Consider the following 16,609-nt stretch of genomic DNA (forward strand, 5'->3'; position numbering starts at 1 on the left):
TCAGCTACATACTGAAACTCCTACTGATGAAAGCATGTGAGTATGAATGAGGCTGCTCTCCTACTGCACTGGATATGCAGCGTAGGAGTTTGATGGGAAGAATTACAGTTACGCATGCAGTATTCTGTAAATGCTAAAGCGATGCACTGTCACGTTTAACTCCTCGCCTTAATCCAAAGCCAGCAGCATGATGGGAGAAGAGTTCAGATTCGCACGTTTGCACTGATATCGCATTTGCAAACATCTCCAAACATATAGCAGCAAAATGTTTGTGAATTCACACTGAAAATTTAGCGTATTGTGTATTTAAAATATGTGCAAGCAGGTTTTTCTTGATTCAGTGACTCCCACTGTAAAGCCAAGCGTTTGTGTTTGTGCCAAGCTTTGCAGGCACACAAAGATAATCGAATATTGATCTGGTACACAAGCTTATTGGCAAGATTTTTCCAGATTACTGGACATGTTTTGTTTTAACAGTGTTTATAGGAGCTTTATATAAATATGGAGGAGAACGGTGAGATCTTCATCAGAGTCATTTTCATGTCTAAACAGGACAGACTGAGGAATCACGTGCAGGGTGGGAGAAGGTAGCGAACCTTTGAATTTAGCTCCAACAGCAGCAACCATTTCTTCTCATGGCTCATAAAACTCGCACAACAATGAGGAGAACTCCTATATAAGGGTTCCGGGTCATCGGCACTTGTGGGATGGTTTGATTGAAAAAGCACACTCGAGGTCTGCTGCATCGTCTCAGCTGGGTTAATGTTGGGACCTTTTGTATTCTTTTTTAATCATTATGGTTTCGATTTATTTGTTTCAGGTCACGGGCTGATTCCCTGACATTCTCCTCTGAAATTTCTTGACACATTTTTGAAATTTATTGCTCTCCAAGTCATTGGAAGGCATCCGTGCCCCAAGGTGCCAAATGAGCCCCGATTCGGGACGCTCCCTCCACGGTGCTTCACAGTTTCAAAGAGCAGGCCTTCTTCCTCCAACAGAGCACAGAGTTCGTTTTTTCTTCTTCCAGGTGTGCGCCGTGAGACTGTGTGCTTATTAAGGACAAAGAAATCCAAACTGCTCTGTGTTGTATCCATACGTGTGACCTGGATGTTTGGGGTTCACATGTTCACACAGCTGTATCTTAAATATCTGCAAACAAAGCTGTAAATACTTCTCAATAATCTAACCTTAAAACATTAATAAAATACATGCACAATGTCTTTCCCTAATTCAGAACCAGAGATCAGAAATGTGTTTCCTTGGTGTGCCTACGAAGCTTGGCACAAACACTGGAACCGTCCAACGTGCTGACAGATCTTCCACCACCTACAAACGAGTCTTTTTTTAGCAGCTTGAGATTGTGCACGTAGTCAAGCAGAGATACTGGGATGAAAGGAATCCCACTTGCAAATATAATAACTACAAACCTTCATGATGAGAACAGGTTCATAAGTTTAAAATGTTAATACTGAGAAATATTTACTTACATGATGCAACAAACGCCTCAGGCTGACCTTCATTTGCTTACATACACAGTACAGATGGGAGTACGAGCAAAACATCACACAGAAGGAATAAAACCACCTTTAAAATCACGCTGCCATCACTGCACTCACCAACCGCCGACTCCAGGGCCACTCTGTAGGCGCTGGCATGTCGGTGAGGCTGCCACTGGGCACACAGCCCGTTCATCCTCACCTGATAGGTACTCAGGTTAGTCACGCCCAGGTACACTGCAGGGAAACAGAAAAGGTGTTTTTACTTGCAGAGCAGATATTTACGGGCCCAGACGTTATTTCCAAATTCCATTCTTGAATCTGTCACTCGGAGCACCGTGTTTGAGTTTTACAAAAAGAACTAAATGCTCAACGACTGCTTTGGTTCAGTGAATGAAGAGCTGCAGCTCAGGAATGTGGGGTTTCTGCAGTAAACATATTTCTCTACCAACTTTAAACATCTCTTATTAATACTGGAACAATGACATCACAGCACCGTGAGCCTCTTCATGGCATGCACCAAGAACATTTCACCAATCAGACAAGCAGCAGCCTCCTCACACCAGGAGCCCACGACTGGCTGTGGAGGTTTCAGTTTTTTACGTACATATCTAACATTTGCTCTCGTTATTTAGAAACTTAATTATTTAGAAAGTTATTTAGATTTAAATTGAACCGAACATGATAAGATATTTCCAAAAACTAAAGCTAAAATCTGTCTCAGATCTCTTAGTCTTAGAACAGATGTGATGTGGGTCAGTGACAGCTGTATTATTGGACATTTTAATGTAATTTGATGTCTCTGCTATTCTCCTACAGTCAGCTGTGGCGGAGGCTACGAGTTTTGATGTCATGAGTCTGGACACGAACAAAAGCAGCATTGAGACATAAAACTAAACCTTTCTGGAAGCCTAAAAATGTGCATTATAAACTTGTAAGCATTCCTCTCTATACTGCCATAAGAGCAAAGCTATATATATGTTTAACAGCACTCAGCTCACATCTGAGGAACCACACGGCATCCTGTTTCCACACGGCAGATGCAAAAGTCTCTGGCCAGTTGGTTTCAAGGACACCAAAGTGCACTTTCTTGAAGTTATTTACAGACACACAGAAATGTAGCTGCACTGTCTTTGCTTCAGAAGTCTGGCTTATGCACACACGCACAAACAAACCCACACACACTCTGTTTATGCAAATGGTATGTATGCGCTTTTATGGTGCGACGTTTGAAAGCAGCTCTTGTTCCCAGCTGAAGAACATTAGCATGCGTGTCTCTGTGAGCTGGTAATGGCCTGTACAGCTCAGTATCATTCCCTCTGACAAAACAGAACATTTCCAGTTGAGCCAAATATCTAATCTGCATTATTGTGAACTTCATACAAATGCATAATGTATCCCTGCATAATATTCCTGCAAACCTCTCAGCAAGTGATTTAATGAGGAGACGCAAAGGGATTCTTAAGTCAGCATCTCTACATATATGTCGACACAGTAAAGGCAGCGGGAGGCAAAACACTCCAGCTGTTTGAATTTGCTACTACTGATAATCTGCCAATATTCGACAGGAATTACTGGTAAATTTCACACAGAGGAAAATGTTGAGAATCATCAGCAGTAACTTTGATTCAGTGGTCCCACTTCACCACGACAATCCAGCGCAGCGTTTCCGTTTCTGCTGATGCGGCACATTCAGACTCCATCTCGCCCACGCTCGTTAACAAAAACCCATGATGCTTATTCATTTGGGCAGTTACTCACTCCCACCCCCAAAAGAGCAATGCACCGTTTACAAGCAGAGTGACCTCAGACTGTCGTGCTGGGCAGAGACGCTCACACTCCCTGCGAGTTAAAGGAGCTCAGATGGATGTAAAGCAGCTGCTTCTTTGTCTTGTAAAAACTACAATGAGGCTCTTCAGGAAACTTATATTCTGCACATACATGCTGCTCACAGATATGTTCAAGCAAACCGAGCACTGGAGACATATCCTAACAAAGGATGCAGGATCACCTGTAAAGAGTTAGATATAAAGAGCTACGTTAGCCTGCCCAACGTGCTCCCACTGCAATGGAAAAAGTATCTAATGCGCAACATTCATGAGACATGGAAACATTAACGATTAGGTCATCAGCTTTATTTTACTAATTAGTATCTTTTAAGATGCAAAATATGTCAGTTTCTCAGGCTCTGTTTCGCAGAGAGAGCCCGTCTCCAAACAGCTGCACTTTTCTAAATGCCACACAATCTGTATGTGCAGGAAGCTTCGGTCATAATGTTTCTGGTTGTTCCCTTAATATCGAGTCGCTCAGATTGTTACCAGTAGATTGATATTTGATGTAAATTCATTAAAGTAAGATTCGATTTCACTGTGAAAAGGCTTGAACAGCTGATTAGAGCACAAAAACAATTTGTGTGACAAGAATAACTATGAGATGGTGGACGGGTGGGTGGGTGGATGTGCCATGAGTTCCCCAGTTTCACCCATTGTGGCCAACTTCTACATGGAAACAGTGGAACCCCACTGAGTCATTGGTTCAGGTATGTGGGTGAAAATCAAATCTCAGGACGACCAAAATTCAGGGATCACATTAACTCAGTGGACCGACACATCAAATTCATCAGGGAGGATATGAAAAGTGGCAGGTTAGCCTTCTTAGACTGTGAGATTTCCATCAGTAGTGGGGGACATTTAAAAGCTGATGCGTACCGTAAACCTACATCCACTGGAGCACAAACTGGGCGCCATCAGGACGCTACAATACAGATCGAACACCATCCCCACAGACACAGCGGCCAGGGAAGCAGGAGAGCAAGACGTTGCTGAGTAAATGTGGTTATCCCAGCTGGACATTTGTCAAACCTGTGAAGGCACCTAAAGAAAGCTCCAGCCGATCCAGGAGGGAAGGACAACCTCAGTGATCCCTCATGTGTCCGGAGTATGGCCACTCTGTGGCTTTCAACACGCTTTGATTGTTTCATGCTTTACTTCTAAATCACTGCTTTACTTTTGAAATTCTTGAACTTAAAACTTAAATTTTGAGTATTTCACAACAAGTAACCTTTCGCTGCATCCTTGCAATAAGCATTAAAGGCCATATACAACATTTTTTCTGGGGTATTTCTTTCATAAACCTTTAGGTATACGAGTGTAAGCAGATAACCTGGAGTGTCATTCTTCTTTTTGCCACAACGACCATGATACTCGTCCTCTGCGTGACATTGACACATCAGCCCACTAAGCTCTGCTGGTCCATTGGCTTCATTAACATGCTGGTGAGCAATATGACAGATGCTCCATTCACCTCCTGGGATCCCACTGGCCTCATCATCTTGCTCTCTTTTCGACTCAACCCATCTCTCCATCTTTGTCAGAGTTCATCCCCTTCTTTTTTCCTCGTTTTCCTTCCAAACTTGTCCTTCAAGTCAACCAAGAAGTGCTTAATTGTCATGCAGGCAGCGGAAACTGTGGCTCCAATGCAAAGTGACACGCTCCATTTAAAGCTGCATGTTCGGGCATTTAGCTGACACTTGTATCGAGAGCTCTCGCGCAGAGAGCAATGGGAGCGGATAAAAGGGTAGAGGTTCGGAGTCCTGCTCAAGGACACTTCAAAAGGACACATAGTTTTCACTGGATGCTTTGGCTGTCATGGAGATCAAACCAGAGACCTTTCAAAAAGGGCTATTTCACCGATAGGCCAGTCTGCACTGAAGTGATTAATTATCATGCAGGAGAGGAAAATCCAGGCTCCTACTCTAATGATTGTACTTGAGAAGCAAGTGATTGATTGAACCAGGCCACACACTCACAGAGCCCCAGGAAGTGTCCACATCACAAGTGAGATAACTTAAATCCATACAGTTCATTCCAGCACTGGGATGTAATTAGGTGGAGTCGCCATTAAAGGTGTCAGATGGATATCAAGATATTGAGCCTGCAGGAGTCTGACTGCTCTCTGATTAGATTAGATGATATTGTTTATTCACTTGTACTCAAAGAGGTAGAATGGGCCGAGAAAACCAATAACAAGGTGTATAAATGATCCTGGGTAGAAAATGCCAACAGAACAATTAAGAACAAGCAGAGCAAAGATGTACTGGTCTATTGGGAAATCATCACGGTGCAGGAAAGGTATACTTTGTAGTTTATAGTTGCTTTTATCTTTATTTTCTTAAATAGATTTTGAACTCATATTTGATTAAAATAAATATATATATACAAAATTAAGCAAAAGGTTGGACTTTCAAATGACTTTTTTCAAAAAGTGCCACAGGTAATATGAAAGTGGTTTGTTATTTGTGTCAAGTTCATTTACTTCAAAGCTAAAACAAACCAGTTACTCTTGTGTTTCTTTAGTAGTTGTTTAAGTTAAAAATAATAATGATCGTCTGACACATCCAGTCAGTGCCGATCATAGCTTTTGCAATATTTGGTTCTTTTCAATTCAGTAATATTTATACAGTCGCCTCAAGGGGCTATTTATTGTATGGTAGACCCTAGAATAATACATACAATCACATGACCCCCTGTGAGCAAGCACTTTGGCCACAGTGGGAAGGAAAAACTCCCTTTTAACCTCCGGCAGAACCAGGCTCAGGGAGGGGCGGGGCCACGTGCTGAGTTTTTCAGCTCAATTATAAAATTAAATAACCGGCTCATGAAATCCCCTTAAACATCAATACTGACAAATATGGCATTTACATGTGCATTTATTTATACAATAATTAGGTTCTCCTTATAATACCACCTGTTAAACTGGGACTAGTCACCACAGTGGTGGAATACACTCTACATCGGGTACGCCTTGCTACCATTAACCAGGGCGGGAAACATTTCTCAGGGATTTCGGTCCAAGCTGACATCATAGGATTGTTGCGGCACATCCATGATGAGGATCTTCCATTACACTACATCCCAAAAGTGCTCTGTTGAATTGAAATCTGGTGACTGTAGAGGCCATTTGAGTGCAGTGAAGATGGTAGACTGTGGTCATAGAGGTGTAGTGTTTAAACGATTCCCCACACCCTTAGACCACCATGAGGAACAACCTGCACAAGGCAGGCGGATCCATGCTTTCATGTTTGTGTCAGATTCTGATTGTACTATTTGAATGTTGCAATAGAAATGTGCGTGTGGCACGCAGTGTTGTTTGCTGCTGCCCACCTGCTTCAAGGTTCAATGTGTTGTGTATTTGGAGATGCTCTTCTGCATATGTTGCAACACTGGTTTAAGTTACTGTCGCCTTCATTTCAGCTCAAGCACTCACTCCTCTGACCTCTGAAAACCCCGGAGATGGTTACGGGAAGGACAGTTCCAGCCAATCAGCAGCCTCTGAAATACTCAGACCAACTCATGAGGCACCAACTAGAACGAAATGTTCAGAGTCACTTAAATGTCATTCCTTCCTCATTCTGACGCTCAGTTTGAACAGCAGGTCATCTCTCCATCACGTCATCCCTAACTGCACCATCAATGTGATTGGCTGCGTGGACGTTTGCATTAACAAGCAGCTGAGTGGCGTGTTAATGTTCATGGCTTTTATGGTCGCAATTACACTACCAGCTGCCAAAATGCACGTGCTGCAGTGCATGCACTTCTCAGCACATTCACAAGTCATTTAAAATGAAGATTGCAGATAAAATAATAATAATAAAGCAAGTCGCACATGAATATCCCTCCTTCTGCAGCTCCACAGAGAATATCACACTTTATAAAGGTAAAGCAGAATTAGGTAAGAGGAAGATGCAGTGCTCTTCCTCATTAAAGCATATAGGATATAACATTCAAACAGTTAACATGTTTTTGAAAGGACTGATGAAATCAGTGCATTACAACCAGTGTAGGTCAAGTTACTTGAAAAAAGTAATCAGTAACTAATTACTGATTAATTCCCCAAAAAAGTAATCCCGTTACTTTACTGATTACTTATTTCCAAAAGTAATTAATTACTTAGTTACTTAGTTATTTTTTAAAAGCACGATTTACAACCTGAGTAGGTGATAAAGCGATAGATCTTTCAGCCCAATTCTACTTTTTCTGCATAATCATCATACAAAATGTAATCAAATGGAAAAGTCTCTTTTTAAAACTTGTTTTATTAGTTTTAATCTTTTAACTTTATGCATCAAGCAAACATTTAATTATATGCAACATTCTCTGACTGGAAGAAATTAGTTTAACATTTAAACCTATTTTCTGCACATTCCAGCTCATAAAATAAAATATTTTGTGTGTTTACACTCAGTCTTTCAAATAGATGCAAGTAAAACACAGCAGAAAATAAATAAAGTCAAAGACTCAGCGGTCCTGTTGCTCTATTTTCACCTGTAAAGCAGGAGTGGGGCAGGCGGAGGTTTACCCTGGTGCAGGTGTGCCGCGGTCAGTGGAAGAATCTGCGAGTTTCTCTGTGAGTTTCCCATTACGTCGTAGCTACTCGGTGCTTGTTGGAAGTTTAGGGGTTTTTTTCGCTGTAAAAAGAAGTTTTCTTCTCACGCACAGCGGACACTAATGTTTTTGTCACTTTTTATGGAATCAAACTCAAAGTAAGGTCAGTACTTCCACGCTTTAAACGCTGCACGCTCATACTCTCTCCCACAATCGATATGTGATCCACTGTTGATCTGCACACAGCTGTTGTCACCAACGGCGCACTCGCTTACGTCACTGTCATGAGACATTCTCGCAAAAAAATCATGGTTTTAGTAACGCAGTAACGCAGCGTTCCTACGGGAAAGTAACGGTAATCTAATTACCGTTTTTGCAATAGTAATCCCTTACTTTACTAGTTACTTGAAAAAAGTAATCGGATTACAGTAACGCGTTACTGCCCATCTCTGATTACAACTAACAAAAAACCAAATTTGCACTCAAAACAGGTGCAGGTATAAATATTTCAATGAAAACACAAACCCCGTCTGTTAATACGAGGCTCCTCTTACTTTACATCTAAAGAGTAAAACACTATAAATCCATAACAGAGTAAAAAGAGACGGATTTTGGATGCTACGAGGCAACAGCTGAAGACTCCTTCATCCTACTCTTTTAATCATGGTTATAGTTACAGTGAAGACAAACATAATAAAATTTTAAAGACAATATCCTGTAATTAGATTGCGACTGCTGCTAAGAGCATCGCACGGGTATCTAGGAATCAACCTCTGAAGTGTCTGACTGCCTGTTGTAATTGAAATGAAATAAACTAAGAGGCTGCAGCTGTTCTTAATTAAAGCTGGTGGAGTTTAGGAAGGTCAGCAAAAAATGAATCTTTAAAAAGGTTGAAAGCAACATTCAAGACGAAATACAACAAGCAGAGATTTGTTTGGGGCAATGAAATAAAGCTGCAGGTAAAAACATTATATATACAATCTGCAGGTGTAGTTTTATTAGATGGAGATGAAATCAGATTTGAAGTAAATAAAAAGTGTTGCTTTGTTTTTCAGAACAATTGTTTTTTTGCAAAATATCGTGATATTAAAAATGGAGACATACTCCATTACAAAAAGAGATTACACTGTAAACTGTTGGAAGGATCCATGAACAGTTTCCAGTGACTGAAATATTGGTTTGAAAAATTAAATTAGAAAAGTTGTACGACTGCTGAAGAGCATCGGTTTAAACCGAGGAAACACTTAATGAGCTTAACTGGAGGCCACAAAGCTCTCTAATGTTATTTGCTGCTTTGAACAGGGCCCGAGTTATGTTGTTACAGTAATAACTTCCAGAGACGCTCTTAAACAGCACATTTGTATCTAATTCAGTGTGACCGGGACTATAGAATTAAAGGAATGAATGATGAACTTACAGGTCTTGGCCCTTCCTGTCAGGGCTTCGCTGGATCCGGTCGAGTAGGAGGCGATGACCTTGACGCTGTACTCGGTACCGCTCAGCAGGTTAACGATCAGCATGGTGTTCACATCCTCCCCCACAAAGGTTTCCAGGGCTTGTCCACGGGCTGCAGGGTGCGGTGGGATAATGGAGGAGACACGTCAAGGATGAGTAGACGGTCAGTGAAGCAGAAGGAGAACAAAGGAGCACCTTCAGAGGTCATCATTAGCTTCAGCTGCAGCATAAAATATCAGTTTTCCTCTCACATTCCTCTATACTGTTAAAACTGACAGCTGTGAGAAGTGCAGCAGGTCCGGGATGTTTTCATTTGTTCCTAACATAATCCTATTTTGACAAAACCCAACAAAAAAGAGATGAGAACCAGGTAACAGCTGAATAAAGCTCAGGTATTTTACTCCACCTGAGATCAGTCCCGCAGACTGCTGAGTTTAAATCTCAGCTTTACAACAGAAAAATATGCTAACAGCCTTCTATAAAAAACGTTTGGGTCTCTTCTCTGAATGCAAAGACTGTGCGTGAGGGTGAAACTTTAAATTGTTCCGAGCCTTACACTGGGTTAGTGGTGCGGCTCAGATGCTAGCAGCTGCAGTTAGCTGTCTGCCTTCACTTTCACTCATCTGTCACTGAACTCGGTTTCTCGACCACGTTGTGGTTTTGGAGCTATTTAAAGGATTTTACTGCAAACATATTCGGTACACTGTGTGGGTAATTGTACTAAAAACCAGTCCGAGTCCTCCAGCGTTGGTGAGGAAGTAAGACCAACATCCTTTTTTGATCCTTCCTCTGAGGTAAAGTTTGGCATTTTAAGTGTCAGTGACAGTTTCAAATGTGCACTTCAGCACTGGATTACATTTTTATCCCTGGTGGTTTGTTACAGTAAGAAACTCCTTCAGCATGCCTGCCCCCATCCATCAGCATTTCTGTCTTTTAGTTTTTATCCACATATTTATGAAATTGACAAAATTATAGAATTATGGTTTGCAAACATTTCTTAAAACTGTCTGGACTCGATGGGACTTAAACTGTAATATTTGAAATGAGCTAAAAGAGAGATTAGGGAGAAATAATTGGTATTGTTTAAATTACCAGTTAGAGGCTGGTAGATGACCCTGTAGCCCATTGTGGGCGACGGTGGAACATCCCAGCTGATCTTGAAGCGATTGTACCATTCCTCTGAGACACGCAGGTTCCTGGGAGCTAAGAGAGGAACTGAGAAGCAGAGAGGGACGAGAAAAGACAGATTATATGTATGCAAAGTGTTAACAAATATTAACCCTTTAAAGCCGGTCAGAGCAGCACGCTCCGTTTTGCGTAACTATTTTTAAATCCCGGTAGCTCTGCAACCACGTAAGCTAGCGCAATAATTTTTTTTGCATATGAAACCGGAGGAGTTGTACTTGCATCTTATGCCATCAGCTTGTCCTCGGTCACAGTTTCCTTCCACATACAGCTTTGCAAAAACTGCATCAAAGCACTTGCAGCAACAAAAACATAATATTACAGAAACAGCTTTGCCGATCCGATCAGCTGTTTGTAACACTTCCTACATCCATCAGCGCGAACTATCGCATGTCTGCCATGACCTGCCCGAAACCGGAAGTGACGTCATTTTGCGGAAATGTAGTTTTTTACCATCAGCGCCTCATGAGCTTATACTTGTGCTTTTAAAAGTTATATTTGACTTTGTGACTTCCTGTGTCGTTTCTGGGATGCTGAGGACTCATATTGCACTGCTGGAAATAGTTTATTTTGATGCACATGCTGCTTTTTTTTGCAAATTTGCAGGATAATATTTATTTTCGTTTTTCCTGCAGTGTACAAAAATTGGTGTATTTCAAAAATAAAACTATGAAGACACTTAAAATAAATTTCCTGTGGTGGGAAACTATTTTGTGCAACTTTTTTGTATTTACAGTTTTGAGGGATAATCCTCTTAAATTTCTCTAACTACAAATATATGTTAAAAAAACAAAAACGATTTTCAAATTTTTTTGTAGTTTATTGTACTTTTTTGCAATTTATGTAATTACTATGCACTTAATGCATACATATTATTAAAATATAATGGTCGTATTGATGTATATCAACTTGAAATGCTCCCAAAAATGGCTCCACAGCATGTGAAAATATAATATAAGCTCTGGCGGACTTGGTTTTAATGGTAGGTCTTAAAGGGTTAAGGAACAAATATCGATATAAGCAAATATTTGGGCATTTTATGTGTGAGTGTCTGGAGTCAAAACAGGGAAAAAACTATAAAAGCAGAGTGAGAGAGAAAGATGGTGAAGCAGAAAAATCATTAACAAAGAGAACAGAGAAAAAACATGAAAGGGAAAGAAGAGAAGTCGGCTGTATACCAACAAACTGAAGCCACAGTTTAAATCGAAATAAGGTAAATCCAGCAGAAGCAAAAGTACTGAATATATTCCTCAGTACAGAATGATTAGAATGAGCTTTAATAATGAGACAGGAAGTACAGAGAGGAACTGCAAGGGCAGACGCCGAGTTGGCAAAAGGAAGATAATGACGAGTCAAAAAAGGCCTAAAAGTTTGATAACGCCTAATAAAATTTCAACTGTCGGCACAGCAGAGAAGTAAAGTCTCCCCACTGTTACAAAGTGTACAGTCGAATTAATCTGCCAGAGTGATATTAAAACCAGAGGACTTATCACTGGCTCGACAGCTGGGACACGTCCTTTGAAATGGCCGAATGGAATAATACGAATCTTAAAATAAAGTGCTTTCTTTGAGGAACGTGTGCTTTTCGAGCCGTCTGTACATTCACATACATTTATGACCTCCGTGCAGCCTCCTCTGCTCTCCCACAGCCGTGATAGATTCCAGATCGCCGTGGTTAATGGGAAGCTGTGAGACTTTTCGGGTGGAAATCCCAGAGTGAATCTGCTGGCTGTTGAGTTGCACATTTGAAATGCTAAAAACCTCCCATCACTCTCCCTGAGCTGCAGCCGTCTCACCATTACTGCAACTGAACCCTCCAAATTATGCCGGCTCTTCTGCCTCATTTTCCCTCTTCACCTTTCCCGGCCGTTCACCATTAAAAAGCTAATCATGCTCTCTGCAAGAAAGCCGTACTCCCCCCACACCGCCGGTATCTGCTGCACCCTCATATGTTCAAATCCCTCTGTTATACCCGCCTCTTCGGTCGTATTATCTATTTTCACTGTGCCCTTCCTGGTCCTGAGAAAATTACCATCATCCTCTGAACTCCGTCTGCATTTCCTCCCACTATGTCTTCGCCCTTCAGGCCTGAGGGTAATGAGAATCTGGAGATTTAATGAAACTTTCAGAGTAAAAAAATGCTTTTTTGGGTGCTGAGGATCTAAGGTACTAATTCTGCATGCAGACGTCGTACTGGTTCCTCCATTGTACTCTGTGCATCTATCATCTAACAGTTGTTGAGATGACGTCAAGTCCCCAAGCTGCTGCCCACTTTTTTAGTTCCTGTGGGAAATTAAAGCATTTTTACACAGCAGAGCATTAAGTCTTCCAAGACAACAGCCAACAATTTAATTGAGCAGCAAAATGTTATTCTTGAGTCTCGGTTAGAAAACGAGGAAAATGATCTAATTACAAACCCAATTCTGAAAAAACTGTGGAAAAGTCAGCAAAAGCAGAATGCAATCGTGTGTAAATCTCATAAATCTATATTTGATTCACCCTCCAACACAGAACTCAGAGATCAACAATATTTTTAAATATTAGATCAGTTTTAATCGGATGACAGCAGAAAATCTCAAAAACAGCTGAGAGACGGAGAGAGTAAAGAAACTGTTTTTGGAATCTGAAGGAATCTCTGTCTGCAGGAAACAGCAAAAATCAGTCTACGTGACTTTGGGGCTCCTTTACAAACTGGCATGATTCTGTCATGGAAACCACGGCATCACTGCAGGTTAAAGCTCGGTCACATGAAGAAGCTGTATGGAAACATGACCCAGAAACACCACCTCCTTCTTTTTGGACTGGGACAAAGTGGAAAGCTCTTTATTTCTGTTCTGAAGTTTGCATGTTTGATGGCAAAGGAACGCATGGATGTCTATGGAAGTGGCAGCTTGAACATCTGGAAAAGCACCATCAGTGCTGAAAGGCGTGCTCGGGTTTCAGAGCAACATCCAGGGGAGACTTTGCATTTCTCAGCAAGCCAATGCCCAACTGAAACATTTGGAGCATCAAACAAAAACTTTTATGAACACAACTCTAAAATGTTGAAGAACTAGAATTTTCTATCAGCCAACAACGGGACAACATTCCTCTCCAGTCCAGAAACGTCTCTCCTCGGTTCCCAGACGTTTCCAGGCTGTCACACGGGGATAAACCTGACTCTGTCCCATTTTTCAAAGTAAATCGAAATATTAAAGCACTAAAAACATCTATTTTTGCTTGAGTGTTGTTATTTTTTCAAATTTAAATGCATGTTTACTTGAACTACCCAGATGTTTACAGATGGCTCCTAACAGCGTCACGAGCCACTGACTTAATCTTTTTGAGGAGAGACAAACTCTGTGATGCAGACTGTGGGCTGCAGCGTTCTGGAGAAACCACTCGTCCACGGTGCTACAGGAGTAACTGTCTGCTTCTTTTTCTCCAACAGCCACACGAGCCAACAGGAAGGGTAACAAGCACCGAGGGACCAGCACTGGTTCAAAATGAAGCACCTTTTGAAGGTGTCATCTTTAAAAGCGTGGTTCCAGAGGTGTGGACTCGAGTCACATGACTTGGTCCCACCTCTGCGTGGTTCTATCTGACTGGTCATCAACTGTTGACTAAATGATGTTACAGAAAAAGAGAATCATGCTGGAATTACCAACTTTACTCGTCACCTGACAAACACACTGTTGTCTGGCTGTGTTTGAAATCAGCTAAGTTGCTGTGGGAGGCTCAGTCAGTGCAGGCATCCTGCACCAGCGTTGATGTTTAACAGGCTGCGAATGCTTAGACCGCCGCATCGCCGCCACAGTAAACACGTCCGCTTCTCTGTGATGTCAGCAGCTTCTGACAAAACAACACTGTGTGATGTTCTGTTAATGAGAAGACCTGAAACCACCTCGTTTGAAAAGATAAGCAGGACTCTTCTAGTCTGAAGGTATTTTTCCAAATAAAATGAACTGCAGACTGTGATTCTGCTGCTTTACAATCTTTGCTTTTTAGTGCTTCTTACAGATTCGAAGCTGCTTCAAAATCCAAATCGCACAAATTAAAACACCCTGCTGTCTCTTAAATTCATTCCTCATTCATTCCTCGTCACAACATATTCCACACCGAGGCTATGAAAGTCAATTATCTTCTAATTCTCGGTCTTAAATCTCTTTGCCATCAAGTTGGTAGTGACTTTTCTATCACATTATATTTGTTTCCCCGCCGCCCTCTCTGTATTACCCCCCACGTCTCTCTCTGATTGGCCCATCCTTCAGTGGATCAAACGCAGCTTAATCTGCCTCTTCTGCCACATTATCTATCTTCAGTTTGGGGCTAAAAACCCAATCATCCTCTCTGCATTCCCTGTCATGCCTCCCTCGGCGTTCGCCCCATCCCTCATAGGTTCAAATCCCAAGATTACACGGGCGCCGTTTGTCACATCATCTATCTCCACCTTAAAAAACGCAATCATCCCCCCTCCTCTCTCTCTGCAATCCCCGTCATTCTTCCCCAGGTGATCGTCTCATCCCTCACTACCTAACAGGAGCCATTCATCATCAGCGGGTGTCGCAGGCTCGTCGCTTAAAAAGCGGAGAACGTCGTTAGCGTCTGCTAATGTGTGTAACGCGTCGCACGGGGGAGACATGATGGGACGGAGCGGAAAGATGAACGACTTAAATTTAGAGTTTCCTCCACGCTAAAAGTGGAGTGTTTGTTCTGTAATGCACTTGGCGGCAGAGAAAATCATTAGCCTCTGCTGCACTCGCAGCGGCGCTCTGTCATATTTAACAAAAGAGGAAAAGATGCTTCCCGCATATTTCTGTCTTCAGCTCCACAGTAAAGCAAATGGATGCTGAGCACTGAGCGGCCGCCGTCTCTTTTCCTTCCTGGGAAACTGTCTCAGGTGTAATGAGCTGCAGAGATCTCCGGGGTTGGGTTAGGGAGAAAGTACGTCTTCCTATTTTTCATCTAAATACTTGTTAATGAAGGCAAAGTTGCAACGAAAAGCAAAACTGGAAGCGCACACCTAATTTCTAATAAAGGTTCGGCTCCAGTATTTTGAATCTAGCACTGACAGAGACTTTTCTATCTTGTTACATATTTCATCAAATCAATCAACGTTTTATCTTGTGCAGTGATTTAAACTTTACAATATAATTGAACCCTCTCTTTGCCCGTGTTGGCAGGAAGAAAAACGCCCCCTCAATCATTCAGCTTCCGGCAACATTTTCTTGAGCGTCCTGAACAAGATGAATGGCGAACACTTTGCTGCTCGGCTTAAATTGTTGTGTTTGTTTCACAGTAATGAGACTTTAAGAAAGCGACAGCCGCTGTGGGCAGAAATGCATCTCTCATCCTCAACTCACCCACAACAGATTCTCCCTCTCAGGAGGCACAAACACCCGAGACACCAGCACCTCGTTATGGGTCCCATTAGCAAACTTTTCCCAATCGGTGAAGTCGTTTCCACGTTTGATCCTGAAAATACTCACTTTTTTGCACCCTTGTGGTTGTGAACATGACATTGACATTTCCACTATCTTTTAATTGCAAACCACAGCGCTGCTTTGTTCTGGCCTGTCTCCTGGTCCTCGCTGACCCTCAACACCTCCAGGATTGGAGGATTTTCTATCTCCCAGAATCTTTTTGGCCTTTCAGATCCAAACTTTGCTTCATGTACTTGGTTTGAATTATGCTGAACTGATTGTTTGTTAAAAGAGACGTATGATTATGATTTTATGAATACATATGGCTTTCTTCAATGAGTTATCTGTTGGCATAATTAAATCATTATATACTGAAACTTAGTGTAATATTATAACATGCTGAGATGGACAGCAGATGTACAGGACAACACATTTTCTGTCCTTCTTTGTTTTCTGTGTGATTTATACCACTGAGCCGTTTATTTTTTAAAGCCTGGCCATTGTTGAAGTGTGCAACAGCTTTGCTGGCCCGCAGTGAAAAGCCTTCTGTGTTATTAAACTGGAGAGTCGGGACCGAGCTAAATGGAGACTGGAGCACGAGGTCAACATTCACCACACTGGAGATCCAGAAGCCACCAGGAGCAGCAACAGCACGACTTGAAGGAAGCAACATAATCCTGAGAGCTGT

General features: G+C 41.8%; 1 protein-coding gene across 1 annotated transcript in view; it reads right to left on the reverse strand.

The window, feature by feature from the left end:
* The window catches only part of col14a1b (collagen, type XIV, alpha 1b), a 164,220-nt gene that overhangs the window by 54,669 nt on the left and 92,942 nt on the right, over window positions 1-16,609 (reverse strand). The window contains exons 20-22 of the mRNA XM_085345751.1: window positions 10,427-10,549; window positions 9,297-9,446; window positions 1,617-1,733 (exon numbers count right to left, since the gene is read on the reverse strand). Coding sequence (XP_085201877.1) covers window positions 1,617-1,733; window positions 9,297-9,446; window positions 10,427-10,549 — 390 coding nt within the window. The remainder of the gene's footprint in view (window positions 1-1,616; window positions 1,734-9,296; window positions 9,447-10,426; window positions 10,550-16,609) is intronic.

The sequence above is a fragment of the Diplotaxodon limnothrissa genome, linkage group LG22, assembly GCF_057381915.1.
Source record: "Diplotaxodon limnothrissa isolate DT_005_m linkage group LG22, D_limnothrissa_male_GT1.1, whole genome shotgun sequence".
NCBI lineage: Eukaryota > Metazoa > Chordata > Actinopteri > Cichliformes > Cichlidae > Diplotaxodon > Diplotaxodon limnothrissa.